Source organism: Rattus norvegicus, chromosome 19, assembly GCF_021556685.1.
Source record: "Rattus norvegicus strain SHRSP/BbbUtx chromosome 19, alternate assembly SHRSP_T2T, whole genome shotgun sequence".
NCBI classification, from domain to species: domain Eukaryota; kingdom Metazoa; phylum Chordata; class Mammalia; order Rodentia; family Muridae; genus Rattus; species Rattus norvegicus.
Genome location: NC_141552.1, coordinates 16,386,091 through 16,413,339, shown reverse-complemented (window position 1 = coordinate 16,413,339; position 27,249 = coordinate 16,386,091). Strand labels below are relative to the sequence as shown.

The 27,249-nt window shown below is 42.1% G+C and overlaps 4 protein-coding genes across 11 annotated transcripts in view; 2 read left to right on the top strand and 2 right to left on the bottom strand.

Annotated features, from left to right (window-relative positions):
• Window positions 1-18,726, bottom strand: part of LOC147998888 (uncharacterized) — a 28,559-nt gene extending 9,833 nt beyond the window's left edge. Inside the window, exon 1 of the mRNA XM_087595793.1 lies at window positions 18,568-18,726. The gene's annotated coding sequence lies outside the window, so the exon portion shown is untranslated. The remainder of the gene's footprint in view (window positions 1-18,567) is intronic.
• LOC147998887 (disks large homolog 5-like) overlaps window positions 1-27,127 on the top strand; it is a 59,152-nt gene extending 32,025 nt beyond the window's left edge. The window contains exon 6 of the transcript XR_015643806.1: window positions 27,062-27,127. The gene's annotated coding sequence lies outside the window, so the exon portion shown is untranslated. The remainder of the gene's footprint in view (window positions 1-27,061) is intronic.
• Window positions 1-27,249, bottom strand: part of LOC134483557 (uncharacterized) — a 142,525-nt gene that overhangs the window by 53,118 nt on the left and 62,158 nt on the right. The window lies entirely within an intron of this gene.
• LOC147998886 (disks large homolog 5-like) lies at window positions 1,824-27,134 on the top strand. Its single transcript, XM_087595926.1, has 8 exons — window positions 1,824-1,919; window positions 2,424-2,491; window positions 3,145-3,211; window positions 22,432-22,537; window positions 23,603-23,762; window positions 24,980-25,123; window positions 25,749-25,911; window positions 26,627-27,134. The coding sequence occupies exons 4-8, from the start codon at window positions 22,456-22,458 to the stop codon at window positions 26,654-26,656; spliced, it is 579 nt and encodes a 192-aa protein (XP_087452052.1). The 5' UTR covers window positions 1,824-1,919; window positions 2,424-2,491; window positions 3,145-3,211; window positions 22,432-22,455; the 3' UTR covers window positions 26,657-27,134.

The following is a 27,249-nucleotide window of genomic DNA, read 5'->3' as shown; positions in this document are numbered from 1 at the left end:
TTTGCCAAGGGTTCCTTTATTACTTCTTGATGGAACCAGGCCTGCACATATCCAGTAAGCATTTGGGTGGAACCTAGGCTTGGTGCCCACATGCTGGCATCGCTGAGGGTGAAGCCTAGCCTATCACACTTCCAGACACCGAGTGCAGATGCCTGGGTTCCTATAGAATGGCGGTTCTTACCCTTCCTAACACTGTGACTCTTTATTTCAGTTCCTCATGTTGTGATCCCAACCATAAACTTATTGGAGAGCTACTTCATGAGTGTAACTTTGTTACTGTGAGGAACTGTAATGTAAATGTCTGGTGTGCAGGAGCGCTGATGTAGAACCCACAGATTGAGAGCAGCTGCTGTAGAGGATCAGAGTCCCCTGCCAGCCCTGGTGTTTGCAGAGATCCCCTGGGTTCCTAGTCTCCATGGCTTTCCCAAGGACAGAGTTTATTCTTGGCCGTCTCAGGGCCCGGGACCTCACAGAAACAGCCTCTCCCATGTCCTTCCTGTTGAGGAGAGCGTGGTTGGTCCTCAGCACAGACCAGTCAAACAGGGCGCTGTATAGACACTTCGCCAGGGGTCTCCTGCAGTTATGGCCTCTGGACAGAGGGGTTTCTTACCTGGGGTGGGGCAACCATGCCAGGTACAGGCAGTGATGCTCATAGTCAAGACCTAGTTTTGTCTTATTTTCATAGACAAAGTTGCCCAGGCTGGCCTCGAACTTGCTGTGTAGCCAAGGATAATTAAACAACTGATCCTACTGCCTCTACCCCCCATGGCCTGGCATTGCAGATGAGTGTCACCAGAGCTGGCTTGTCACAGCTGCTATATGGCTCTAAGTCATGGGCCTCATGTGCAGGAGTTTTATGACTGTGCCATCCCCACCCTGCAACCAGGGTTTTCACCTTTCTCCTGGTGAAGTCTGCTTAATCCTACCCTGGACCTAGGACACAGCAGCTGTGGGAGACTCAAAGCCTGGGGCTTCAGCACAGCATGGGTACACAGCATGGCATGCAGCCTACACGGCTGTGAAAAAGCCAAGTAAGTGCTTCTCAGCTCACCCCCTGTAGGAGTGTCTAGTCCATCCTTCTCTCCATGGACGCAGACATCTGCTTCCAACTGCCCGACATGTCCCTCTGGTTTTGACTTTCCTGGATGCCCTGTCAATGCCACCACACAGAGTGCTGCCTCTACTGGGGACACTCACACAACCTCTCTGGGGGACATCTGAGCCAAGCAGGGATTGGGTGCACTGCAGAGAGGTCAAGTCATGTCGTGAAGTACCTTGTCCCACAAAGGCTCACTGTTCAGGGAGTTGACTGGAAAAGTAAGCTTATGCCCCTGGGCAGGGTCCCCATAGGGAGTGTCCCACACCCTGCTATCAGGTCTATTCCTGGTGCCATGCAAATTCAATTTGCAAGACCCAATGCTCTGGAAATGTCAAGAGCTAACAGAAATGTACCAGGAAGTGCACACCACAGCAAAGGGAGAGGATGGCACAGAGACCTATGCTATGGGTTAAGGGGCACGGAAAGGCCACCTCGAGCACAGGGGTCAGTCACCTCTTTCACAAACAAGGCAAATGGTCAATGCTCTCAGCTCTGGGAGCCTAAAGGGCTCTGTGGCTCCTAAGCCCTGCAGCTGCAGCCAGAAGCAGCACTGAACAGGATGTAAATGCTGAGGATGGCGAAGTCAATAAAACTTTATTTACAAAACCAAATTGGTGGTGGTGCTGGTGGTGGTGGTGGTGCTGGTGGTGGTGGTGGTGGTGGTGGTGGTGGTGGTGGTGGTTGCGGATTGGTTCATTTCAAAGCATGCTGGAGTGGCATGGCCACTGAGCATCGGGAAACACAGAAAGGAATGCGACCGGACGCAGGGCTCCCAACACCCTAGACGTCGACCTATGGCACTGGAACAGGGTCCCTGAAGGTAAGTCTGGACAGTCAGATAAGGTAAGTACATTTTATTACAAGGAAATTGGACAAGATAAATCTTCTCTTCATCTCGCTATGCTTAAGCATCTTTAAGAGTGCAGGGAATTCATGTCTCTCAGTCTGGTTTAGAAAAGTGTTTAGAGACAGCAAGAGTAAACTCCATGGTTCCCTGACGAGGGTTCCAGGGATTCTGATATCTGGGTCAAAGTGAAAGTTAAGGTGAAAAAGGCTGTCAGGCAGGGCAAAAAGATTCCAATTTCTGGTCTCTTTGGGCTGTAATTTTTACTGTGTTCAAGGCCATGAATGCAGACAGGGTAATAACGAATACAGAACAAGAAGCTAGAGCTTCATTAAGACAAAACGAAAGTAAAAGTTTTGCCCTCTGCACCACTGCCTGAAGCAGGTTTTTCTAAGTCCTTTCCCGAGGATGGCATGCTGACCATTAGATTCACACAATGATGATGACGAATTCACCTGCTTTTTCTTTTCCTATCATTAGGCCAGCATCGATTCAAGGTGTGGCCCAACCGACTTATTATAAAGGATGATACTGGTTGGTTGAAAAAGGTAGTAGCTTTCTATGAACCATATATTAAGTTTTTATGTATATTAAAATTAACATTGGAAAGAACAGTGGTAGGAGTGGAAGCTAGAGGACAACTGCTGCAAATGCTTGCTTTTGAAAATGCTAATGAGGAGTACAGGAGAGCATTATTACCTATAAAGGAGACGGGGGATATTAATGCTTATATGAAGGCATGCAAGGGTATCTTTTCTGAAAATGGAAAGATGCATATTTGGCACGTATTGATCCAGATAGAGTTATTAAATTATATGTTTAAATACTCTTGAATATCCTACAGGCACTTTCGCTCAGGATGAGTTGCCTTTAGAGTGGGTTTATATTAAATAAAACTTTAACCAAACATTAACAAAATATGAGGAACAAATTTCTTTATATTCAGCAAGGCATACAAAGACCTGTTACTCTGTGGGGATATGATTGTGCTGCTCTTGTTCTCCCATTAAGCAAAGATAAAGTGGAATATTTAATGCAGATGTCTGAGGTTTTTCAATTAGCCATGATTTCTTACACTGGAAATATTGAATTTCATCCTCCCCATAGTAAATTGTGGGATTGCTTTATAAAACAAAAAAAAAATTGATAAATACACTAATTTCTGTTGATCCATTACCATCACACTTTACTGTGTTTACAGATGGCTCTAAGACCAAGATGGCTTATTGGACCAAAGATTAATTTTGGGGACAAGAATCTTCTTTTGGGTCAGTACAACAAAATGAATTATTAGCGGTAATTAATGTATTCCAGGATTCTACTCATGACATAAAAATATTATAGCTGAGTCCGCTTATGTTGTAGGAGTAGTACAGAATATTGCGACTGCTGTTGTTTCTACATCTAAGCCTATATTAAATGTTATTCTCACATATTAAAGGACTATTGTTATTATGAAACTCTAGAATATTCATTACACATACTAGATCACATTCAAAATTTCCAGAATCTTTAACACTTGGCAATCATATGGTAGATCAATTAGTGGCATTTGCTACCCCAGAAGAACACAGTCATAATCATGCCAATACAGGATATTTACATATTAAATATAAGCTTCCCTATTCTCAAGCCAAACGAATTATTGCTAATTGTCCTATGTGTCAGTCTTCACGTATAAAATGTGTTCCATCTCAAATTAATCCCAGAAGGATGCAACTTAATACATCGTGTCAGATCGATATAACCCATATTTCTGAGTTTGGTCGCCTTTCACATATACATGTAAGCATAGATAATTTTTCAAAATTTGTGTGGGCTACACCATTGCCAGGAGTACGCACTGCTCATGTTATACAGCATCTATTGGAAACTTTTGCTGTTATGGGACTGCCTTCTAAAATTAAAATTGATAATGGACCAACATATATTTCTTATCAATATAAACAATTTTGTCAACGATATCATATTGTACATATTACTGGTATAGAACACAATACACAAGGACAAGCTTTTGTTGAAAAAATTCACCATACCCTGAAATGACAAATTATAAAATTAAAAAGGGGGGAAAGAGATGGCCTTATGCAACCTGAATGGAGTTTGCAGACCAGTCCCAGAGCTCTATTGGCACAAGCATTATACGTTATTAATTTTCTTAATTTACCACAAGGTGAAGTTATATCAAGAGCAGATAGACACTTTGTTGAACTTCCCCCCAGAAGGCATGGAACAGACAGTATGGATAAAAATTGCCCGGGATGCTGAATGGCAGGAAGGGACATCATTGTATATAGGGGAGAGGGTTTTGTCTCATTACAGGATGGGAGACTATTCTGGTTACCCGGGAGATGGATCCAAGCACAGAATAATAAGAACTGCTCCCTACCCTCAAAGGAATCCAGTTAAACCAGCTACATTTTCTCCTGATGGATGTTCTCAGGAGATGAGGAGGTGTCCTCCATTACTGAGGCCCTGGCTTCTCTTAGTGTCCACAAACAACAATGGATAAGGATCCGTGCAGTGACAACCCTATTACCTATGTGGGGTCAGGTGAAGTGATTAAGCACTGAAAGGAATAATTTTGTCTCCTTCAGGAAAGTCCTTTACTACTGAGCACTTATTCTTAGCAATGTGTGTTTTACTCATGGTTTCTTCTGCTGCGGCCAATGCCAGTTATCGGGCTTATATTGCTTATCATGATGAAATCCTACTACTTTTGTGTTAGTAAATATATGGATAATGACACAGAACATGACTGGAAGTTAATTCAAGCCTATTTAGAAGGTAATGAAAGTGCTTCAAAATTAATTAATGCCTTGAAATATGATGTTCGAATGTCTTTCGGTAAACAGCTAGAAGATACTACCCCTATGGAAATAGCTAAATTATTGGCTGATCAATTGACAGGATTAGATCCCAAGGCTTGGCTTCAAAGGATTTTCCATAGCATGGGAGGAGCTAGTTTTGCCATAATCTTATGTACATTATGTATTATGTTGCTTTATTTTTACCTGACTAAACCACTACAAGGAACTTTAGCTATGTTATGTAAAGTGTTACGTTAAAACAAAGAAAAAAGAAGGAATTGTTAAGACATAGAGATGCAGCTCCCAGGCAGGGTCAAGAAAGGCCTGGTGACAGATTCAAGTAGGGGCTGGAATGCCGCCCTGGAGAACAAAATGTTTTTCTCACTTGGCCTTAAATTATGTTCTTCTGTGTCCCGTTTCTGTGGAAGTGGTTCTAAATCTCTCTTGGTAATGGTGAGTATATTTTGATTATAATAAGAGAGGTGATTTGTTATATGAATATTTTTAGAAGAAGCTTTTGTTTATTCGTCTTTCTTTGTTTAATGTTCCCTCATTGTTCCTGGTATCCTGGGAATAATGATCTTATGGTATCTTGACACAATGAAAATTGTAGTAATGCATATTCTTAGCTTAATAAGGATTAATAAAGCTTGCAACTGCGTGCAGTTTCTTCTGCCTTTGCTCTGCACCCCCTGTGTCCTGGGGTATGCGACCATACCCAGGGCCCCAACTCACTAGACATTGACAATGGGTCACCCCACAAAACACAGAAGCATCTACCTTAGTCAAAAATGGACATTTTATTGAATGCATACACTAACACTGATTGATCACATCCATAGCTAAGATACTAGGGACAGATCCGTGGCCCAAAATACATTCCTCTAAACCTATAAAGCGAAAGAAAGAAAGAAAGAAAGAAAGAAAGAAAGAAAGGAAGAAGAAAAAACACAAAAAACTTAAGCTTCTCATAGGAACTTCGCAGGAAGTGTTGTCTGGCGGTCAGTTCTGATTAGGCCATTTTAGATGAAACAGTGCATAGTGACCCTTAATGTGCTGGGCCCTATATAAAGCTTTTTGCAATATTGGAATTTTAACAAACCTCATCCAGAACATACAGCAGAGGCAAGGATGTGATCACCATGTCCTTGCTCTCTATCAGGTTATTTTTCTGTGTCCTTGATTGTCAGGCATAGAACAGCAACAATCTGAAATAGCTGGTAGGCGTGGAACAAAGTGGCTAAAACTATAGTTGTGGGTTGCACACCTCAACTGTCAATGGCTAATGCTGTCCTAGAGACCTCGGAGGCCCCTCTTGTAAGACTGTCTATTGGAAAGTGGAAGCACTGACTTCAAAGTGAACCGGGCCAGCCAGGGAGAGGGCAACATGGATACGTGAGACCCTGTCTAAAACCAGCACAAAAACCAACCCTTCATTCAAAGCATCATCTATTAATTCTTTATTATTTACCACTTTCTCCCTACCAGCCTTTCAGTCTGGAATGGTAGAAAAGGACTGGGAATGTTCCTTCTATTCTAAGGACCTTGATCTCTCTTTCCTTAGGTCCACATTAAGAACACATGCAAATGGATATCACCATCTGAACAACTTAGTATCATCTACTCAGTATATCTAGCCTAATACTGTGCTATGACAATCTCAAGCTTCCTTGAGTTTCGCTGACCTAGCAAGAAGTATGAAGTACTGAGGCCACACCCCAGTGATCCTTTCAAGGGGTTAGAAGAAAGCTGTGAGAGATACTCCACTTCTTTGTCCTTAGATTAAATCACATTGACACAATGTGGGTGGACTATTTAACCCGACATGTTTCTCCCAACCCCACCTTTCTGAGTTCAGACCATGGCAGAATTCATGCCCCACCACCCTAGATATTGAGTTTAGTGATATGTAATTATTATTTAAACCTATGTATTAAATTTTGTCATTTTGTTAATTTTTGTGGTTTTCACAGTCTTCTTTGATTAACTTTCCTAGTTTTATTAATTTATCCCCTGTGTTCTCTGGTATTTTGTCCTTCCCTTCAAACTAAATTACTCCTTTTAGGATCCTCTACAGAGCTGTCTTACTGGTTATACATATTTTGTTAAATTTATTTTAGTGTACATTAGTCAGCACAGTAGCTGTGCAGCTGCCTGCCCTCCATGGTATCAGATCTACTTTCCAAACAATAACGCTCAACTCTTACTGGCTGTGTAGCATCTTGGCTGCTCTTAGTTCCACTTGGACAACCCTCAGGACCAGGCTCTCCTCTCCCTTAACCATGGCTGCTGTCCTCTTCCTCTCTCCTCTCCATCACACACGTTCTTCCTTTATTCTTTGGCAGCTTCTTCTTCCTTCTTCCCTCCTCATGATCTTCTCTACCAAAGCCCTCAAAGCTCCCCTCCCCCATCTCTCTGCTGTGCAGCTGTTGGCTGTTGGCTTCTTTATAATCACAGTTAACTGGGAACAGGGTCAGTTATTTGGGGTTAACCAGTCCTGAGTTCCACAAATTAGCATTAAAATGCAAGCAGCATTAGGCCAATACACTACAGGGATTTTTGTTTGTTTGTTTGGTTGGTTTGGTTTAATTTTCATTTACCTTTTCACTTGTTATTTTATTTTTGACTATTTTTTATTAATCGGTTATTTTATTTATTTACATTTCAACTGTTGTCCTGCTTTCAAGACTCCCCTCATCAAATTTACATCCCATTTCTGCTCAGCTTTGCCTATGTGACAGTGCTCCCCCACCCACACATATCCATCCCCACCTCACTCCTCTAGGATCTGCATTTGGTGGGGCTACAGGCCTCACCTTGAACCATAGAGCATCCTTGCATACACTTTGGCTGGCAGTTTGGCCCCTGGGAGCTTGGGGATTAGGGAAAGAAGATCTGTTCAGATATTAAAGCCAATGATTGCTGCATTCTCTTCTTTTTCTGGTTATATGTGAAATTATGTTTGTGTGCTTCTCTTTTTTTAAACTATTGAGAGAAGATTAATTTCTTGGTTTTTCTTGGGTATAGTTTAGTTCATTGTCTTGGAGTTTTCCTCCTATTAGCCTCTGTTGTGCTTTCTTAGAGAAAAGAATTGTTTAAATTTGGTTTGGTCATGAAATATCCTGGTTCCTCCTTTTATGGTGATTGAGGATTATGCTGGATATAGGAGCCTGTGTCTGCATTACATCTGCCCAAGATTTTCTGACTTTTAGAATCTCTGTTGAGAAGTCTGGTGTAATTCAGATACGTCTGAATTTATTTGTTATTAGATATTTATACCTTACCCCTTTTAATGTTCTTTCTTGATCTGTGCATTAGGGTTTTAATTATTATGTGAATGGAGGAATTTTTCTGGTACAATTAGTTTGATGTTCTGTAGGCTTGTTGTACCTTTATGGCCTTTTCTTTCTTTACCTTATGGAAGTTTGCTGCTATGATTTGTTGAAGGTGTTTACTGGATCTATGAACTAGAAATCTTAATTCTCTTCTATATCTATTATCCTTAGGTTTCAACATTTAATTGTGTCCTGAAATTCATGGATGTTTTGGATTCAATAAACCATACATGTTTATCTGAGATGGGTGTTTTGTGCTTTGTGGGATGACCTCCTTGACCCCAGGCTGCATGAAGAATCTTAGCTGACAATGGGGACATAAATTATAAGTATGTGTAGCAAGACCCAGGCCTCTTCCAGGTTCTTAGATATTAACTGAGAACCTCAAATACAGTAGTAATGTGATAGTGTGGTGTGAATCTAGTTACTATTCTCTATTTTGATATAGATGACTCTTTTTGTGTCATGGTCAGCTTATAATGACTAGAAGACCTAAGCTTGAGAATAACCAAAGACTACATTGCTTCTCTAGCAGCTGAGCTTTTAAAAGTCCTGGTGTGACAGCAACTGTTGGTGGAGATTCTGGATTATTCCTTCTGTACTTTAACTCTCTGTGTCACTTCCACCATCAGTAAGTTAGTTCAATTCCATAAATTGGAAATCCATCACCTGGAAGAAATACTCTTTTTTTAATGATTTATTTATTTATTTATTTATTTATCATATACAAGTACACCGTGACTGTCTTCAGACACACCAGAAGAGGGCATCATATCTCATTACAGATGGTTGTGAGCCACCATGTGGTTGCTGGGATTTGAACTCAGGACCTCTGGAAGAGCTGTCAGTGCTCTTAACCACTAAGCCATCTCTTTAGCCCAAGAAATACTTTCTGAATATGATCTGAGATTGGCCATGGAAAAAGGGTAGCTTGAACTGTCCCAACTAGGTTCTGGGCCTGCACAGGCCTGCTCTCCAAAAGAAACCTGTGTTCACAGCTGTTGGCTGGCTAAGAAAGATTTCACGAGACGTGATACACAGCCCTCGGACTTCTGCTTCAGTCATCTGCACAATTTTTCCTGGACGATATCCTCATACCTCCAGCAGGTGGGTGATGAAGCTGTCCACTCTCAGCTCCCCTTCAGCCATCTTGTGGCCACCAGACTCTCCTCCCTGCAGCAGAAACAAGGGCTTCTCCATGGTGGCTGCAGCAGCAGTGGCAGCTTGACATTCTCACCTAGGAGGCCCTATGCCTTTCTACCCCAGTTCCAACTCACCTCAGGCCCGGGCCTTCCCCCCATCCACTTCCCACGGAGCAGGGAGAGCAGCACCAACTAGAAATAAAAGGGAAGCCCTTTGTCCTTCCAAGAGTGAACCCCCAGTGAAGGGGCTTGTTGGGGGGGAGGGTGGCAATGGGAGGAGGATGGGGAGGGGACACCAATAGAGAAGGGGAGGGGGAGGGGTTAGGGGGATGTGTGCCTGGAAACCCAGAAAGGTAATAACAATTGAAATGTAAATAAGAAATACCCAATTTAATAAAGATGGAGAAAAAAAGAGAAAAGTGTCACACATTTAAAACAGAAGAATATGGACCCTAATTTTAAACCACAGCTCTGTCAATTAACTAAGCCTTTAAAAAGCTCAGATAATCAGGCCAAACAATATTTTCTCGGTTTATGTATCTGTAATGTCGCATAAATAATAATGTCCGTTTCTTGCTATTGTGGAGGGAATTAAATAGATAATATGTAATCATGGAAATTTTGAAGTACCATCCATTTTTCTGTTCATTAAATCACTCTTCCTCATTTCATTGATCAAGTATGTATGTTTTCTTTTCATAGTTACATGTATAATAAAACCAGTATAAAAACCTTCAGAATTGTATAAGCTTTCACTTTTAACAAATTAAATTAGTTGTTCTTTGTATTTCTGCTGAACATTTAAATGTTCTTTATATGTCCCAATGCGAGTTTATTAGGTACCTATAAACTTTAAACTCTTTGCCTAAGAGCATGAGTACTATTTAATTATATAGTAACTACACTCAGGCTGTCTTTGTATTAGAACCAATTATATCAGACTCTAAGAAAAATTACTATTGCTTTAAAGTTTGTGTGTGTATGAGTGAGAGTATGAGTATGAGTGTCTGTGTGTGTGTGTGTGTGTGTGTGTGTGCGCGCGCAGCACATGACCAAACAACTTTCAGGAGCCATTTCTCTCCTTCTGTCATGTGGGTCCGAGGATGTAACCCAGATGTTTGACTTTGGCAATAAATAATATTACCAACTAAATAAATAAACAAACAAAAAACAAGCCACAAATCAACTTTAAAAGTAAAGGCCAGGACACACCCGCGGATCCCGGCCCGCAGCAGCTCTCTGCCCGCAGACCCTGTGAGAGAGAGACCCAACCGCCTGGTCAGGTGGGCACTCCTGAGGCTGCAGAGCGGAAGAGACCACCAACACTGCTCACCCCTGCCCACATCCCTGGCCCAAGAGGAAACTGTATAAGGCCTCTGGGCTCCCGTGGGGGAGGGCCCAGGAGCGGCAGGACCCCTGCCTGAGACACCTCCGGAACCTGAAAGAAACAGACCGGATAAACAGTTCTCTGCACCCAAATCCCGTGGGAGGGAGAGCTAAACCTTCAGAGAGGCAGACAAGCCTGGGAAACCAGAAGAGACTGCTCCCTGCACACACATCTCGGACGCCAGAGGAAAAAGCCAAAGACCATCTGGAACCCTGGTGCACTGAAGCTCCCGGAAGGGGCGGCACAGGTCTTCCTGGTTGCTGCCGCTGCAGAGAGCCCCTGGGCAGCACCCCACGAGCGAACTTGAGCCTCGAGACCACAGGTAAGACCAAATTTTCTGCTGCAAGAAAGCTGCCTGGTGAACTCAAGACACAGGCCCACAGGAACAGCTGAAGACCTGTAGTGAGGAAAAACTACACGCCAGAAAGCAGAACACTCTGTCCCCATAACTGACTGAAAGAGAGGAAAACAGGTCTACAGCACTCCTGTCACACAGGCTTATAGGACAGTCTAGCCACTGTCAGAAATAGCAGAAAAAGTAACACTAGAGATAATCTGATGGCGAGAGGCAAGGGCAGGAACCCAAGCAACAGAAACCAAGACTACATGCCATCATCGGAGCCCAATTCCCCCACCAAAACAAACATGGAATTTCCAAACACACCAGAAAAGCAAGATCTAGTTTCAAAATCATATTTGATCCTGATGCTGGAGGAATTCAAGAAAGACATGAACACACTTAGGGAAACACAGGAAAACATTAATAAACAAGTAGAAGCCTACAGAGAGGAATCGCAAAAATCCCTGAAAGAATTCCAGGAAAACACAATCAAACAGTTGAAGGAATTAAAAATGGAAATAGAAGCAATCAAGAAAGAACACATGGAAACAACCCTGGATATGGAAAACCAAAAGAAGAGACAAGGAGCTGTAGATACAAGCTTCACCAACAGAATACAAGAGATGGAAGAGAGAATCTCAGGAGCAGAAGATTCCATAGAAATCATCGACTCAACTGTCAAAGATAATGTAAAGCAGAAAAAGCTACTGGTCCAAACCATACAGGAAATCCAGGACTCAATGAGAAGATCAAACCTAAGGATAATAGGTATAGAAGAGAGTGAAGACTCCCAGCTCAAAGGACCAGTAAATATCTTCAACAAAATCATAGAAGAAAACTTCCCTAACCTAAAAAAAGAGATACCCATAGACATACAAGAAGCCTACAGAACTCCAAATAGATTGGACCAGAAAAGAAACACCTCCCGTCACATAATTGTCAAAACACCAAAAGCACAAAATAAAGAAAGAATATTAAAAGCAGTAAGGGAAAAAGGTCAAGTAACATATAAAGGGAGACCTATCAGAATCACACCAGACTTCTCGCCAGAAACTATGAAGGCCAGAAGATCCTGGACTGATGTCATACACACCCTAAGAGAACACAAATGCCAGCCCAGGTTACTGTATCCTGCAAAACTCTCAATTAACATAGATGGAGAAACCAAGATATTCCATGACAAAACCAAATTTACACAATATCTTTCTACAAAACCAGCACTACAAAGGATAATAAATGGTAAAGCCCAACATAAGGAGGCAAGCTATACCCTAGAAGAAGCAAGAAACTAATCGTCTTGGCAACAAACAAAGAGAATGAAAGCACACAAACATAACCTCACATCCAAATATGAATATAACGGGAAGCAATAATCACTATTTCTTAATATCTCTCAACATCAATGGCCTCAACTCCCCAATAAAAGACATAGATTAACAAACTGGATACGCAACGAGGACCCTGCATTCTGCTGCCTACAGGAAACACACCTCAGAGACAAAGACAGACACTACCTCAGAGTGAAAGGCTGGAAAACAACTTTCCAAGCAAATGGTCAGAAGAAGCAAGCTGGAGTAGCCATTCTAATATCAAATAAAATCAATTTCCAATTAAAAGTCATCAAAAAAGATAAGGAAGGACACTTCATATTCATCAAAGGAAAAATCCACCAAGATGAACTCTCAATCCTAAATATCTATGCCCCAAATACAAGGGCACCTACATATGTAAAAGAAACCTTACTAAAGCTCAAAACACACATTGCACCTCACACACTAATAGTGGGAGATTTCAACACCCCACTCTCATCAATGGACAGATCATGGAAACAGAAATTAAACAGTGATGTCGACAGACTAAAAGAAGTCATGAGCCAAATGGACTTAACGGATATTTATAGAACATTCTATCCTAAAGCAAAAGGATATACCTTCTTCTCAGCTCCTCATGGTACTTTCTCCAAAATTGACCATATAATTGGTCAAAAAACAGGCCTCAACAGGTACAGAAAGATAGAAATAATACCATGCGTGCTATCGGACCACCACGGCCTAAAACTGGTCTTCAATAACAATAAGGGAAGAATGCCCACATATACGTGGAAATTGAACAATGCTCTACTCAATGATAACCTGGTCAAGGAAGAAATAAAGAAAGAAATTAAAAACTTTTTAGAATTTAATGAAAATGAAGATACAACATACTCAAACTTATGGGACACAATGAAAGCTGTGCTAAGAGGAAAACTCATAGCGCTGAGTGCCTGCAGAAAGAAACAGGAAAGAGCATATGTCAGCAGCTTGACAGCACACCTAAAAGCTCTAGAGCAAAAAGAAGCAAATACACCCAGGAGGAGTAGAAGGCAGGAAATAATCAAACTCAGAGCTGAAATCAACCAAGTAGAAACAAAAAGGACCATAGAAAGAATCAACAGAACCAAAAGTTGGTTCTTTGAGAAAATCAACAAGATAGATAAACCCTTAGCCAGACTAACGAGAGGACACAGAGAGTGCGTCCAAATTAACAAAATCAGAAATGAAAAGGGAGACATAACTACAGATTCAGAGGAAATTCAAAAAATCATCAGATCTTACTATAAAAACCTATATTCAACAAAATTTGAAAATCTTCAGTAAATGGACAATTTCCTAGACAGATACCAGGTATCGAAGTTAAATCAGGAACAGATAAACCAGTTAAACAACCCCATAACTCCTAAGGAAATAGAAGCAGTCATTAAAGGTCTCCCAACCAAAAAGAGTCCAGGTCCAGACGGGTTTAGTGCAGAATTCTATCAAACCTTCATAGAAGACCTCATACCAATATTATCCAAACTATTCCACAAAATTGAAACAGATGGAGCCCTACCGAATTCCTTCTACGAAGCCACAATTACTCTTATACCTAAACCACACAAAGACACAACAAAGGAAGAGAACTTCAGACCAATTTCCCTTATGAATATCGACGCAAAAATACTCAATAAAATTCTGGCAAACCGAATTCAAGAGCACATCAAAACAATCATCCACCATGATCAAGTAGGCTTCATCCCAGGCATGCAGGGATGGTTTAATATACGGAAAACCATCAACGTGATCCATTATATAAACAAACTGAAAGAACAGAACTACATGATCATTTTATTAGATGCTGAGAAAGCATTTGACAAAATTCAACACCCCTTCATGATAAAAGTCCTGGAAAGAATAGGAATTCAAGGCCCATACCTAAACATAGTAAAAGCCATATACAGCAAACCAGTTGCTAACATTAAACTAAATGGAGAGAAACTTGAAGCAATCCCACTAAAATCAGGGACTAGACAAGGCTGCCCACTCTCTCCCTACTTATACAATATAGTTCTCGAAGTTCTAGCCAGAGCAATCAGACAACAAAAGGAGATCAAAGGGATACAGATCGGAAAAGAAGGGGTCAAAATATCACTATTTGCAGATGACATGATAGTATATTTAAGTGATCCCAAAAGTTCCACCAGAGAACTACTAAAGCTGATAAACAACTTCAGCAAAGTGGCTGGGTATAAAATTAACTCAAATAAATCAGTTGCCTTCCTCTATACAAAAGAGAAACAAGCCGAGAAAGAAATTAGGGAAACGACACCCTTCATAATAGACCCAAATAATATAAAGTACCTCGGTGTGACTTTAACCAAGCAAGTAAAAGATCTGTACAATAAGAACTTCAAGACACTGAGGAAAGAAATTGAAAAAGACCTCAGAAGATGGAAAGATCTCCCATGCTCATGGATTGGCAGGATTAATATAGTAAAAATGGCCATTTTACCAAAAGCAATCCACAGATTCAATGCAATCCCCATCAAAATACCAATCCAATTCTTCAAAGAGTTAGACAGAACAATTTGCAAATTCATCTGGAATAACAAAAAACCCAGGATAGTTAAAGCTATCCTCAACAATAAAAGGACTTCAGGGGGAATCACTATCCCTGAACTCAAGCAGTATTACAGAGCAATAGTGATAAAAACTGCATGGTATTGCTACAGAGACAGACAGATAGACCAATGGAATAGAATTGAAGACCCAGAAATGAACCCACACACCTATGGTCACTTGATTTTTGACAAAGGAGCCAAAACCATCCAATGGAAAAAAGATAGCATTTTCAGCAAATGGTGCTGGTTCAACTGGAGGGCAACATGTAGAAGAATGCAGATCGATCCATGCTTATCACCCTGTACAAAGCTTAAGTCCAAGTGGATCAAGGACCTCCACATCAAACCAGACACACTCAAACTAATAGAAGAAAAACTAGGGAAGCATCTGGAACACATGGGCACTGGAAAAAAATTCTGAAACAAAACACCAATGGCTTACGTTCTAAGATCAAGAATCTACAAATGGGATCTCATAAAACTGCAAAGCTTCTGTAAGGCAAAGGACACTGTGGTTAGGACAAAACGGCAACCAACAGATTGGGAAAAGATCTTTACCAATCCTACAACAGATAGAGGCCTTATATCCAAAATATACAAAGAACTCAAGAAGTTAGACCGCAGGGAAACAAATAACCCTATTAAAAAATGGGGTTCAGATCTAAACAAAGAATTCACAGCTGAGGAATGCCGAATGGCTGAGAAACACCTAAAGAATTGTTCAACATCTTTAGTCATAAGGGAAATGCAAATCAAAACAACCCTGAGATTTCACCTCACACCAGTGAGAATGGCTAAGATCAAAAACTCAGGTGACAGCAGATGCTGGCGAGGATGTGGAGAAAGAGGAACACTCCTCCATTGTTGGTGGGATTGCAGACTGGTAAAACCATTCTGGAAATCAGTCTGGAGGTTCCTCAGAAAATTGGACATTGAACTGCCTGAGGATCCAGCTATACCTCTCTTGGGCATATACCCAAAAGATGCCCCAACATATAAAAAAGACACGTGCTCCACTATGTTCATTGCAGCCTTATTTATAATAGCCAGAAGCTGGAAAGAACCCAGAAGCCCTTCAACAGAGGAATGGATACAGAAAATGTGGTACATCTACACAATGGAATATTACTCAGCTATCAAAAACAACGAGTTTATGAAATTCGTAGGCAAATGGTTGGAATTGGAAAATATCATCCTGAGTGAGCTAACCCAATCACAGAAAGACATACATGGTATGCACTCATTGATAAGTGGCTATTAGCCCAAATGCTTGAATTACCCTAGATCCCTAGAACAAACGAAACTCAAGACAGATGATCAAAATGTGAATGCTTCACTCCTTCTTTAAATGAGGAAAAAGAATACCCTTGGCAGGGAACGGAGAGGCAAAGATTAAAACAGAGACTGAAGGAACACCCATTCAGAACCTGCCCCACATGTGGCCCATACATATATAGCCACCCAATTAGACAAGATGGATGAAGCAAAGAAGTGCAGACCGACAGGAGCCGGATGTAGATCGCTCCTGAGAGACACAGCCAGAATACAGCAAATACAGAGGCGAATGCCAGCAGCAAACCACTGAACTGAGAATAGGTCCCCCGTTGAAGGAATCAGAGAAAGAACTGGAAGAGCTTGAAGGTGCTCGAGACCCCAAAAGTACAACAATGTCAAGCAACCAGAGCTTCCAGGGACTAAGCCACTACCTAAAGACTATACATGGACTGACCCTGGACTCTGTCCCCATAGGTAGCAATGAATATCCTAGTAAGAGCACCAGTGGAAGGGGAAGCCCTGGGTCCTGCTAAGACTGAACCCCCAGTGAACTAGACTATGCGGGGAGGGTGGCAATGGGGGGAGGTTGGGAGGGGAACACCCACAAGGAAGGGGAGGGGGGAGGGGGATGTTTGCCCGGAAACCGGGAAAGGGAATAACACTAGAAATGTATATAAGAAATACTCAAGTTAATAAAAAAAAAAAATAAAAAAATAAAGTAAAGGCCAGAAGTTCACAGAATAGTACCATTGGCCTTACCATATCCTTTCTTTGGGGATGGGAAAGTTAATGTTCTGAAATCCATGACGTTCAGGAATTGTGATATTCATGGAAATTCAATTCCTTTGCAGATGCTCCAGTTGTTGTGGCTAATTGCTAGAAAGGTCAGCTTAAGCTTGCAGGACCCCCACCATCCCTCCCCCCGCCTCCACAGAAAGCTCAAAAGACACTGCCCAGAACTTACTCCACATTCCCCAGAACCACTTCCTTTGTCCATCATTTCTGTGAGACGAAAGGTCAGACTCCTTCACCCTAGTCTCTCGACAATCGACATCCCCCTCCTAAAACACTTCTAAGACTGGAAAAAATGTCTTAGGATGTATCTGCCAGACTTGTAGTGAGAGAAACTAGGGCACTGGTTGTCACTACAACATTGGTGACATAGCAGAGGACGCCAAGAACTCTCTAGGAGACAATAGAATGTCCAAGAAGGGACAGCTGATGTCATGGGGAACAGACTTTGCCTTCCTGCTAATGTTCTCCCTGTACTGAGCATAAGCAGAGGTGCCCTTTCCAGGAGACTTTCCCGGGGCAGAGCCACTGAGCATCTCCTGCTTCCAAAGCCAAATTTTCCTCAAGGCTTGATTACAAAAACCTTAGTAATTCCTATGCATCTAAATGAATGTTTCCTTCCAAATCCTGCCCAAAAATGTCTCATCCTAACTCAAATTATCCTCCTTCACCAATATTAGCCATTAAAAATTCCTGAGAAATAATACCAGTTTGAATATGCAGTCAAAATATTCTCCTGTCTTATTATGTACAGGTGCTTGAAATCACATCAAGAAATAGCCTGCATGGAAGGTTGCAACATGGGTGTGTGTTAGGGGAACACACATGAAGCCTTGTGCTTAGCATTCAACGGTTGCCACAAAATTCCTTATGAGGAAGACTTGAAATCATTATGGTGCTAGAAACAGTGTGGAGGCCAGTTGGCAGAGGAAAGTGAAACATTAGAGCCACCAGTGAAGGCTCCTGTTGGGCCCTACCTTGGTGTTTCCCTCCCCCCTTGCTGAGCCTTTCAGCCTGCTATAGCAAGAAATTGTTTACACCTTTGACAGCTGCTCTTAGCCCCTGATTTGGGGCTGGGATTTTCCATGGCACCCTTCCTCCCCACTGAGCTTTCCTGCTTCTTGTTTTTAAGAACCTGTTTATGCCCCTGATTGGGCTGGAACTTTCACCACACAGACTTGTCCTATTTTCCTGGTTGGGGATTTTCACCTGCCTTGTTGTTTTTCCACAGCTTTTGCCTCTGGTATATAAGGAGATCTCAGTAAAGCCTTGGTGGCACTCGCTAAAAAGGGGTGACCCGTGTACGTGTTTTCTTTCAACCCCACAAACCTACACCCGATATTCACACACTGTCGGCGCAGGCACTGACAATAGGTATCACAATAGAAACTAGTAACTAGATTTAACCAAACTATCACATTAATGCTGTATTTCGTGGTATTTTTTTTTTTTTTTGCTCTCCTAGAACCTGGAAGAGGCTTGGGGTTTTCTAATCCTACTCATAATTTATTAATCTTCCCAACACTATGTGCTTTGTTCTGTTAATGCTAACAGCGGCATCCAATACCTAGGATATTTTCTACTGACATGTGTGACGTGAGACAAAACAGTCCCTGTCATCCCTCACCTGAATAAACTTCCTTAGAGGACAGTGTAGTTGGAGGGTCCTTCTTTCCTCTCCAAGATCGAGAAACATTTCCAGTCTTCAGACAAGTGTGTCAGCCATTGTCCAGTGACTGTCTTGAGATGTCCACATTGTCAGCTGAGTGTCGTCATCCAGCCTGCCCTGTAATTGTTGTAGATGATTAATAGGGTTCCAGCCCTAGGATTTAATTCAGTGCTACAGTACTTGCCAAACACACTCAAAGCCCTAGCTGCCACCCTAGTCCTGTGTGCTCTAGAGAAAGAAAATAAAGAACCACATTGTCTATCAAGTTTCTCCTCCAATAGAAGGAGAATCTGCATCCGGTCTTTTAAGTAACTCTAAGCCCCAGCTTCCCCACAGCTCCCTCCTTCGATTCCATTATTGGTGCATTTTCAGTAACGCTCACTTTATTTTTGGTGTGCAAAGAATATGCACCATGTCAGTAAAGTGTGTGTGTGTGTGTGTGTGTGTGTGTTCATCCATGAATCACTATAAATTATTATCAAATGACCCAGAAGACCGTGGAGAAACCTGTCGATGTGCATGCAGAATTATGTTACTACCGTTCCATGGCACCTTGCAGGGAACACTGAATTAGTGGGCTGCTTTAATAGAGCCTAAACCAGTCTATGCATGGTTTTCGGTGAGATTGTGATGTGCAACACCACAACAGAGATCAGCAGAAGCTTCATTTATTCCATGCTGCTGTTACCAAGGTGAGGCAAAGCCTCATCCCATAGAGAGTCTGGTAGGATCTGATGAAGGGCAATAAACTCAGGTTTGAAATCAAGCCTTTAGAAACAAAGAGAAAAATACAAAGTCAAGGATAGCAAGAGCTGTCTTTTCTTCCTCTTTTTTTTTTTTTTGAGAAGATCCACAAGAGAGACAACCCCTTCCTCAAACTAACAATGCACAAGAGAGACAATACATGAATTAAAAATCAGAAATGAAATGAGGGACATAACAGTACACACCAAGCAAATTCCAAAATCATTAGTTCTTACTCCCGAGGACTTTACGCCAGAAAACTGAAATATTTATTTGATATTGTTGATATTCTAGACAGATAACAATTACCAAAGTTAAATCCAGATCTGGGAAGATATCTGAAAAATACCCCTAAGAAAATAGATACACTCATTAAAGGTTGCCTATATTATATATTATATTGCTTTCTTTTTGCATGATTAAACCCCTTCGAGGACATTTAGCTGTGTTATAGACAGTGTTACTTTTAAAACAAAAGAACAAAGAAAGAAATTGTGGAGTCACTGAGATACACTTCCCAGACAGGATCAAGGAAAGACGGCTGAGAGATGCAAGCAGGGGCTGCAATGCTGCCCTTGAGAAGGAAATGTTTTTCTCACTTTACCTCACACTCTATTGTACTATGTCCTATGTTTGTGGAAGAGGCTCTCATGCTCTCTGGGTTATGACAAGTATATTGTGATACTAGGAAGAGGGGTGATTTGCTATACAGATATTTTAAGGAGAAGCCTTGGCTTAGTCTTACTTCTTTGCCTAGTCTTGCCTCGGTTGTTCCTGGTATCATGGGAATAACGATCTTATTATATCTTGCCAAAAGGGAATGTGAGGTAATGCATATTCATGCCTATATAAGGGTTAATAAGCTTGCAGCTGCATGCAGTTGCATCTGCCTTTTCTCTGCATCCCCTGTGTCCTGGTTATTTGTGACCGTACCTGTGGCCCCAATGCACTAGATGTTGTCAAGCATCACCCTTTTCAGTGTTAGGTATATATTTTTTGAAATCTATGATGTGGAGGCGTATTACAGCAACAATATGAAATAGCAGGATGGCATGTATGAAAATTGCTGTGTTTAAGCTAGGTGTGGGGACAAGTCCTCAAAAGGAGCTGTTAAGATGGGAAACAAATAATGCGTTTGTTGCTGGAATTCAGTTGCCTCAGCTGTGTTGCTCTGCCTGCTCAGTGTCCATTCAACCTCACTCTGTTTCTACAGAGGAAATCAAGGTTTGCCCCAGCCGCCTGTGAGCTGTGATATGGGCAGAGAAAGGCCAGGACACCGTGGTGATTTCCCACTCCTCAGTTACGCTGAATTTTCCACTACTGTACTTGTATACACAAGTACAGTGTGGTCAGTTATTATAGATATTTGTCATTTCTTACAGAGGGCAACTATGATTGACTACACCCAATTCTATGAAAAACAAAACTCAGGAAACCTGGCCCTTGGCAGCAATGAATTGAGAAATATCTAGGATGGTGGGGCATGAATTCTGCCAAGCAATGAACTCAGATAGGTGGGGTTGTGAGGAAGATGTATGGTTGAATAGCCCAATAGATTCACCTTGTATCATCTTGATTTAATCGAAGGAAAAGAAGTGCAGTATCTCTGATGGCTTTCTTCTAACCCCTTGAAAGGTTCACTGGGGATTGACCATAGAACTTCATTCTTCTTGCTGGGGCAGCAACACTCAGGGAAGCTTGAGATTGCCATAGGCACAGTATTAGGCTAGAAATGCTGAGTAGGTGATACTAAGTTGTTCAGATGGTGATACCCATTTCATTTGTTCTTAACGTGGACCTAAGGAAAGACAGATCAAGGTCCTTAGAATACAAAGATCATTTCCAGTTCTTTTCTACCTTTCCTGAATGAAAGACTGGTTGGCAGAGAATGGTAAAAATTCAAGAATTGGTAGATGATGCTTTGAATGAAGGGTGGGTTTCTGTGCTGGTTTTAGACAGGGTCTCAATTACCCCATCTTGTTCTCTACGTTGCTCGTCAGGTTCACTTTGAGCTCAAATAAAGCTGCTTCCACTTTCCAACAGGTAGTCTTACAAAGGGGCCTCCAAGGACTGTGAGGACAGCATTAGCCAATGAGTTCAAGTCATGGATCTGCCCCCAAAATCTGAGCTTTGCTACTAATACTGTAAACATTCACTAAAATAAATTGTTTTTTTTGTTTTTTTGGTTTTTTTTTTAGGATAGATGCTTTTGTGTTTTGTGGGGTGATCCATGAAACAGGAGTGAAGATGCTTGTTTCTTACTCTGTCCACTGAGTTATGTCTCTAGGCTTGTCCTACTCATTTGGCTGCATCCCCCCCACATCTGCTGACTATTTTATTTTTCAGATGAAATCACGCGTTATAGCTTAGAGAGGCCTGTAAGCAATCCTGCTTTGGTAACTTAAGTGCAAAGAGGAGAGCCCCACACTCAGCCTGAGGGTGCATTCACTGGTGGATCCAATATTTCAGTTTCCTCTGCTAACAGATCACCACATTGTTGCCAGGACCATAATGAATGCAATTCTTTCTCCTAAGGAATCTGGTGGCAACTGTCAAATGTTAAGCACAAAGCTTCAGGTTGTACCTATAACACACACCCACATCGCAACCTACCCTACAGGCTATTTCTGGGTGTGATTTCATGCACCTGCACATGATGAGACAGGAGACGTCTTTGGCTACTTATAGGAACTGGTGTGATTTCTCAGTAATCTTTAATGGGTAATATTGCTGACTGAGGAGAATTTGAGGTAGGATGAAACATTTCTGTGCAGGGATTGGGGAGGAAGCACTCATTTAGATACATAGCAATGACTTAGGTTTTTCCAATCAAGCCTAGAGCCAAATTTGGCTTTGGAAGCATGTGGTGCTCAGTGGCTATGCCACAGGGAAGTCTCCTGAAAAGGGGACATCAGCTTTTGCTCAGTACAGGGAGAACATTATCAGGGAGGCAAAGTCTGTTCTCCGTGACATCAGCCGTCCCTTCGTGGACATTCTATTGTCTCCTAGAGAGACCTTGGAATCCCTGTGATGTCACCAGTATCGTTGTGACAACCAATTCCCTACTTTTTCTCTTAGTGTCCAAAGGATATATCCACAGACATGTTTGCCCGTCTTTGTAGGCGCTTTGGGAGAGTTGATGTTGATAGAGAAGAGTCTAGAGTGAAGCAAACGAAACCTAAAGGTAATGATGGACACAGGACATGGGGAATGTGGAGTAAGTTCTGGGCAGTGTATGTTGAGCTTCCTGTCAGGGGTGTGTGTGGGGGTCTTCCGCTGGCCTTTTTAGTAATGGGCCACAACCACTGGAACATCTCCACAGATATTGAATTCCATGATTATCACAATTCCTGAAAGTCAAGGTTTTCACATCATTAGTTTCTCCATAACCACATGGAGGATATGGCAATGCCTATGCTATTATTGGGTGAACTTCTAGTCTTTACTTTTACAGTGCATTCGGTGGGTTAAATTGATATAATAACACCATCAGGAGTCATGGAGGGTATAACTTTTCTGAATTAAACAGGGCATCAATATACTTCACTTTCATTGCTTCTTTAAATTCAGTGACTATCTGACAGTAGTAAGAAGGAGAGAATTGTGCTCCTGGCCATGACCTTATATTCTTAGAACTCCTCTGACTACCTCTGGCTGACGGGGCCAATCTTACCTTCATATATTAGAGGTTCTGTGTGGCAGATATTTTTCTACAGTAGCCAAACTATATGGAGCAGGTAGAGAAAGAGCCTGTAACCTATTGGCACTTCTGGGGCATTTGTCATTTCAGTAGGGGGAATTAATAAGTCTGTTGACCATGTCCTCCCCCTACATGACTTTTTAATGCAAAGTTATTGGACTAGAGTAACAGTGTAGGATATCTGAGTTTCCCTGATCAATCAAGTCATTGTGGATGCTGAATTGATGATCTGACTTCTGAAACCAGAGGGGTGAGGGTCCTGAAACCAGGTTGTAGCCTGCGTACCTGATAATAATCCTGGAGAAGGCATCTCTCTGGTACTTGTAAGCCTGTGTGGGCGGGCATAGGGACCACCTGGCTGCTTACATCTCTTGGTCTCTATATAGTAGTGGGGGAACTGTGATCCACTTAGGATGCCTCTTACACAGACCAAACTCCTTGCAGTGACACTGGCTTCCAAGCATGTTCTCCTGTTTGGACCTCACTGTGGTCTGTGTATGCTCTATGCATTCACCCCATGCGGGTTCACTTGTGTTTGTCTACCTACAGCGGCCTGCAGACAGACGTCATCCACTGAAAATATCCTAAACAAGGTGCAGGCCAACGAGGAAGAGGAGAGGCTGAATAGAGAACTGGAGCTAACTACCAAGGAGAGAAATGAGCTGACAGATCGCCTCCTTTATGTGACAGGTGGATCAATGAACAAGAGGTATGCATTGCTCCAAACAAACGACCTTGTTCTAAACCTCATCTCCCATAGAGAGGAGATTCAGAACCTGACCCTTACTGAGGAGTGAGTTTGGAAATGGACTCTCTGATTCCGCCTGTTGAAAATCTGAACTTGTGACCTGAGTGTAGAGTTCAGGGATAAAGTCACTGGAGCATGAGTTCCCAGTGTACAATTGGAAAGCCCTTGACAGGTGGTAGCTTTGCAAGGTACTAGGTGCTGTGAGTTTGTGGAGAGTGTTTGTACTTGCTAGGAAGGTGACTGAATGCTATCATCTCCTGGCAGCACCCTTAGGTGACAGGTCCCACATTGTTCATATCAATGCTTAACTAGTAGTCCTGAGACTGTGGCCTATTCCTTCTTGTCTGTGTGCCTTACACTCTGAGACAGTAATGGTGCATGCATTTCTACTGATTCTCATTGTGCTCTTTCCATATTTGCCTCTCTATCTCATTCTCTGAGTCTGTTTTCTTTTCTTGTGGGTGTGCCTCAGTTTGTGTGTCTGTGTGTGCACAGGTCTGCATGCATATGCAAAACTTTTATATGTTTCTCTATCCCTCCCCCCTTGGAATTTAGGGGTCTGTTTTTTGACCTCAGGATTTACCTGTATAATAGTTTCATGGAGGTGTAAGTGCTTTATTTTAGAAGCCCCACTTTCAACAGCACAGTTCTTTGCCTGTGTGGTCACATTTGTCTATACATTTGTATGCCTTGGGTAGATTATAAGTCTGTGGCAATATGTGGTCTCATCTCCAGAATTATGTGTACTGTCTGCCTCTAGAATATTAGTTATTCGGCTTGTAGCATTCCACTTGTCAAAACAGGAAAAATGAAATCAGAGGTTTCTGGATGTGTGTGTGTGTGTGTGTGTGTGTGTGTGTGTGTGTTTGTGTATGTGTGTGTGTGTGTGTGTGTGTGTGTGGTTGGGTAAGTTCTGTGGTCTAGGCTCTTGACAGCATAACAGGTATGAATGCAGATCCAGACCTCCTGATTGAAAAAAGTGAGCCAGGGAACCCTTTATCTGGGTGCTTAGCTTCCTTTGTCCTGGGCACACAATTCCAAGTTTCTGAAGCTGAAGAAGATACAAATATGTAGAATTCAGAAAGTGTCCTTCCAGGCATGGGGTAGTACAGGACACAGCCTGAGTTCATATAATCCTAAACCTCGATGTTCATTGGGTTCTATCTTTCTGGGGCCAGCCCCTACTTCAGGCCAAATCCATTTTATGAAAACTTGAAGATAAAGGAGAAAGAGGTCATGTCATTACTGCACAACTTAGACACAAAGAACATCGAACATCGTGAGAAATTTCAGGAGCTCAAGAAGGAGATTAACTTCTATTGGTAAGTACTGGTCAGAAGGGCCCATCATTGTGGAATGGCCATGTCCGCCTCTCTTTGTTCTGGACTGGAGAGCCTGCAGCTCTGGGTCCATGTCTTCTGCTGTTTAAATATCACTGTGCCGTGGGTCTTTTGGACTCAGTTTCAGTTCCATAAGAGACTGTTACTTATCACCACAGTGTCTATGCATCTTTAGAAGTCTCTGGATAGAACTATACTGATTCAGGCATCAGAGTGTTATTAGGCCGACCTGGGCCTCTGGGGTCATACCAGGTTTAACAAAGCTCAATGTGTGGACCACATGGTTACCATGACCTCCCTTGATTCTACTGTCCTCTTGTGGTTGTTTACTGCCTTCTAATTGATGATGCCCGATGCATTGGGCTTTCATGGATAGTTGTAGATCCCTTGTTCTTTTGGAGAGACATGGACTCTTATTGGTGCTTGGGTCACAGAAACAATTTATTCTTCCCTGGATTGGCCATTTGCTGTTTGTGCAGCAGCCTTACATGTATGGAGATGTATTGTATGATTATGGGTATCTGGGTCCTGGTGGACTTTGTGGGATTTGGCAGTTGGAATGGGAGGAAGAGGCTTCAGGATCTTACTATGCAGAGTGTGTTTCCAGCAACCTGCACAGCCGGCTCCTGATGGACCAGGCATGTATGAAGAAGAAGTTGGTCACATTGAAGCAGGAGAGCAAGGAGGTACAGCGATATTTGTTTGAGTTGAACCCGAATGATGAAGATGAACAGGAGAAGACCAGCAACCTCCAGACCCAGGAAAACTTGGTAGGAACAAGCAGCTGAGTCAGATTAACAATGTCTGATACCATTTGCCTATTGGATACATCTTTGCTTCCCCTATCATCTTTCTAATCTCCCCACACCCAGTCAGTCACCCACCTCATGTGATAGAGTTATTCATTGCTCTGTCTATGCACAAGTATTCTGGGATGTTAACCACTTTTCAGAAACCGAATTATTGGCAATTATACTTCTCTGCCCTTTTTGAAACTGCAGTCCAGAAATGGTGACAGAGGAATAACATATCACATGACTGCATCTCCCTATCACAGATTGGATGCTATGAAGAGTTTTGAATGAGTTTTTGGTCGTGTGACAAAGGTCATACAGGGGTCATGTGATGGTTGGAAGCACCTTGTAGGGATAAGAACCAAGTGCAAATGGCAAATGAGTCCTGGTCATTGGCTTTGATCTGGGTATCATGTGGCCTTCTCCTTTCTTCCTGCACCCCAATTAGGTCTCTCCCCATTTCCCCATTCTTGGTTTGCACTGGTAGAAGTCTGAGGAGCACCTTGTTCTCCCACAGTACTGTGAGGGTTGCTGGTGATGTTCCCCAGCCTGCAGAGATATCAGCAATGATTTCAGTGAAAGATCAGTGTTGTCTGTCCAATGCAGCTGAAGGGACAGAAGGCAGCAACTTGACAGCTGGTATGCATGTCCCCACCAAATCAGTGTCTTAATAGCTGCCTTCTCCTCCCAGGTCTCAGAAACTGCAGGAGACATGGAATAGGACGGATCCCAGGAAGACAGCCCCCTGAAGAGTGAGTTTCCTTCCCAGGAGTTCCCTGCTGATGACAATCCTCAACAAAGTCTTTTTTGGGGGGAATATTCTTCTTCTCAGATAATTTCCTCAATGTTTAGAGACCCTAAATTTATGTATCCATATGCCAGCCTGTCTCCTTGAGGTCTTTCTCCTCTCTCATACGGACAACACCATTTGAGAGACATCTGAGGGGACTGCCTTGACGTCTCGTGTCCTAGAGGAGAAACAGCACTACAACTGTGTTTCTAAATGTTCATTAAGAAAATGCTGTTAAGAAATATTTTTGGTTACGATTTTCATTGAAGTTTTCTTTTTGTTATATCATAGTTAATATATTCTTGTTACTGTTTTTCATTTTTTATACCATTTTAGTTGTTCATTTTATGCCTGTTTTTTGTAAATTGTATTCCTTATGAATAAAAATTGATTTGTAAGTCTTGAATCTTAAGACCATCTTATTCAAGGGTCCTTTCCCCTCCTGTAGACTTAGAACTGACAGCTGGATATGGATCTTTGCATGGTCCAGGCAGCATGGGTAAATAGGGAATTCAAAGCCACCA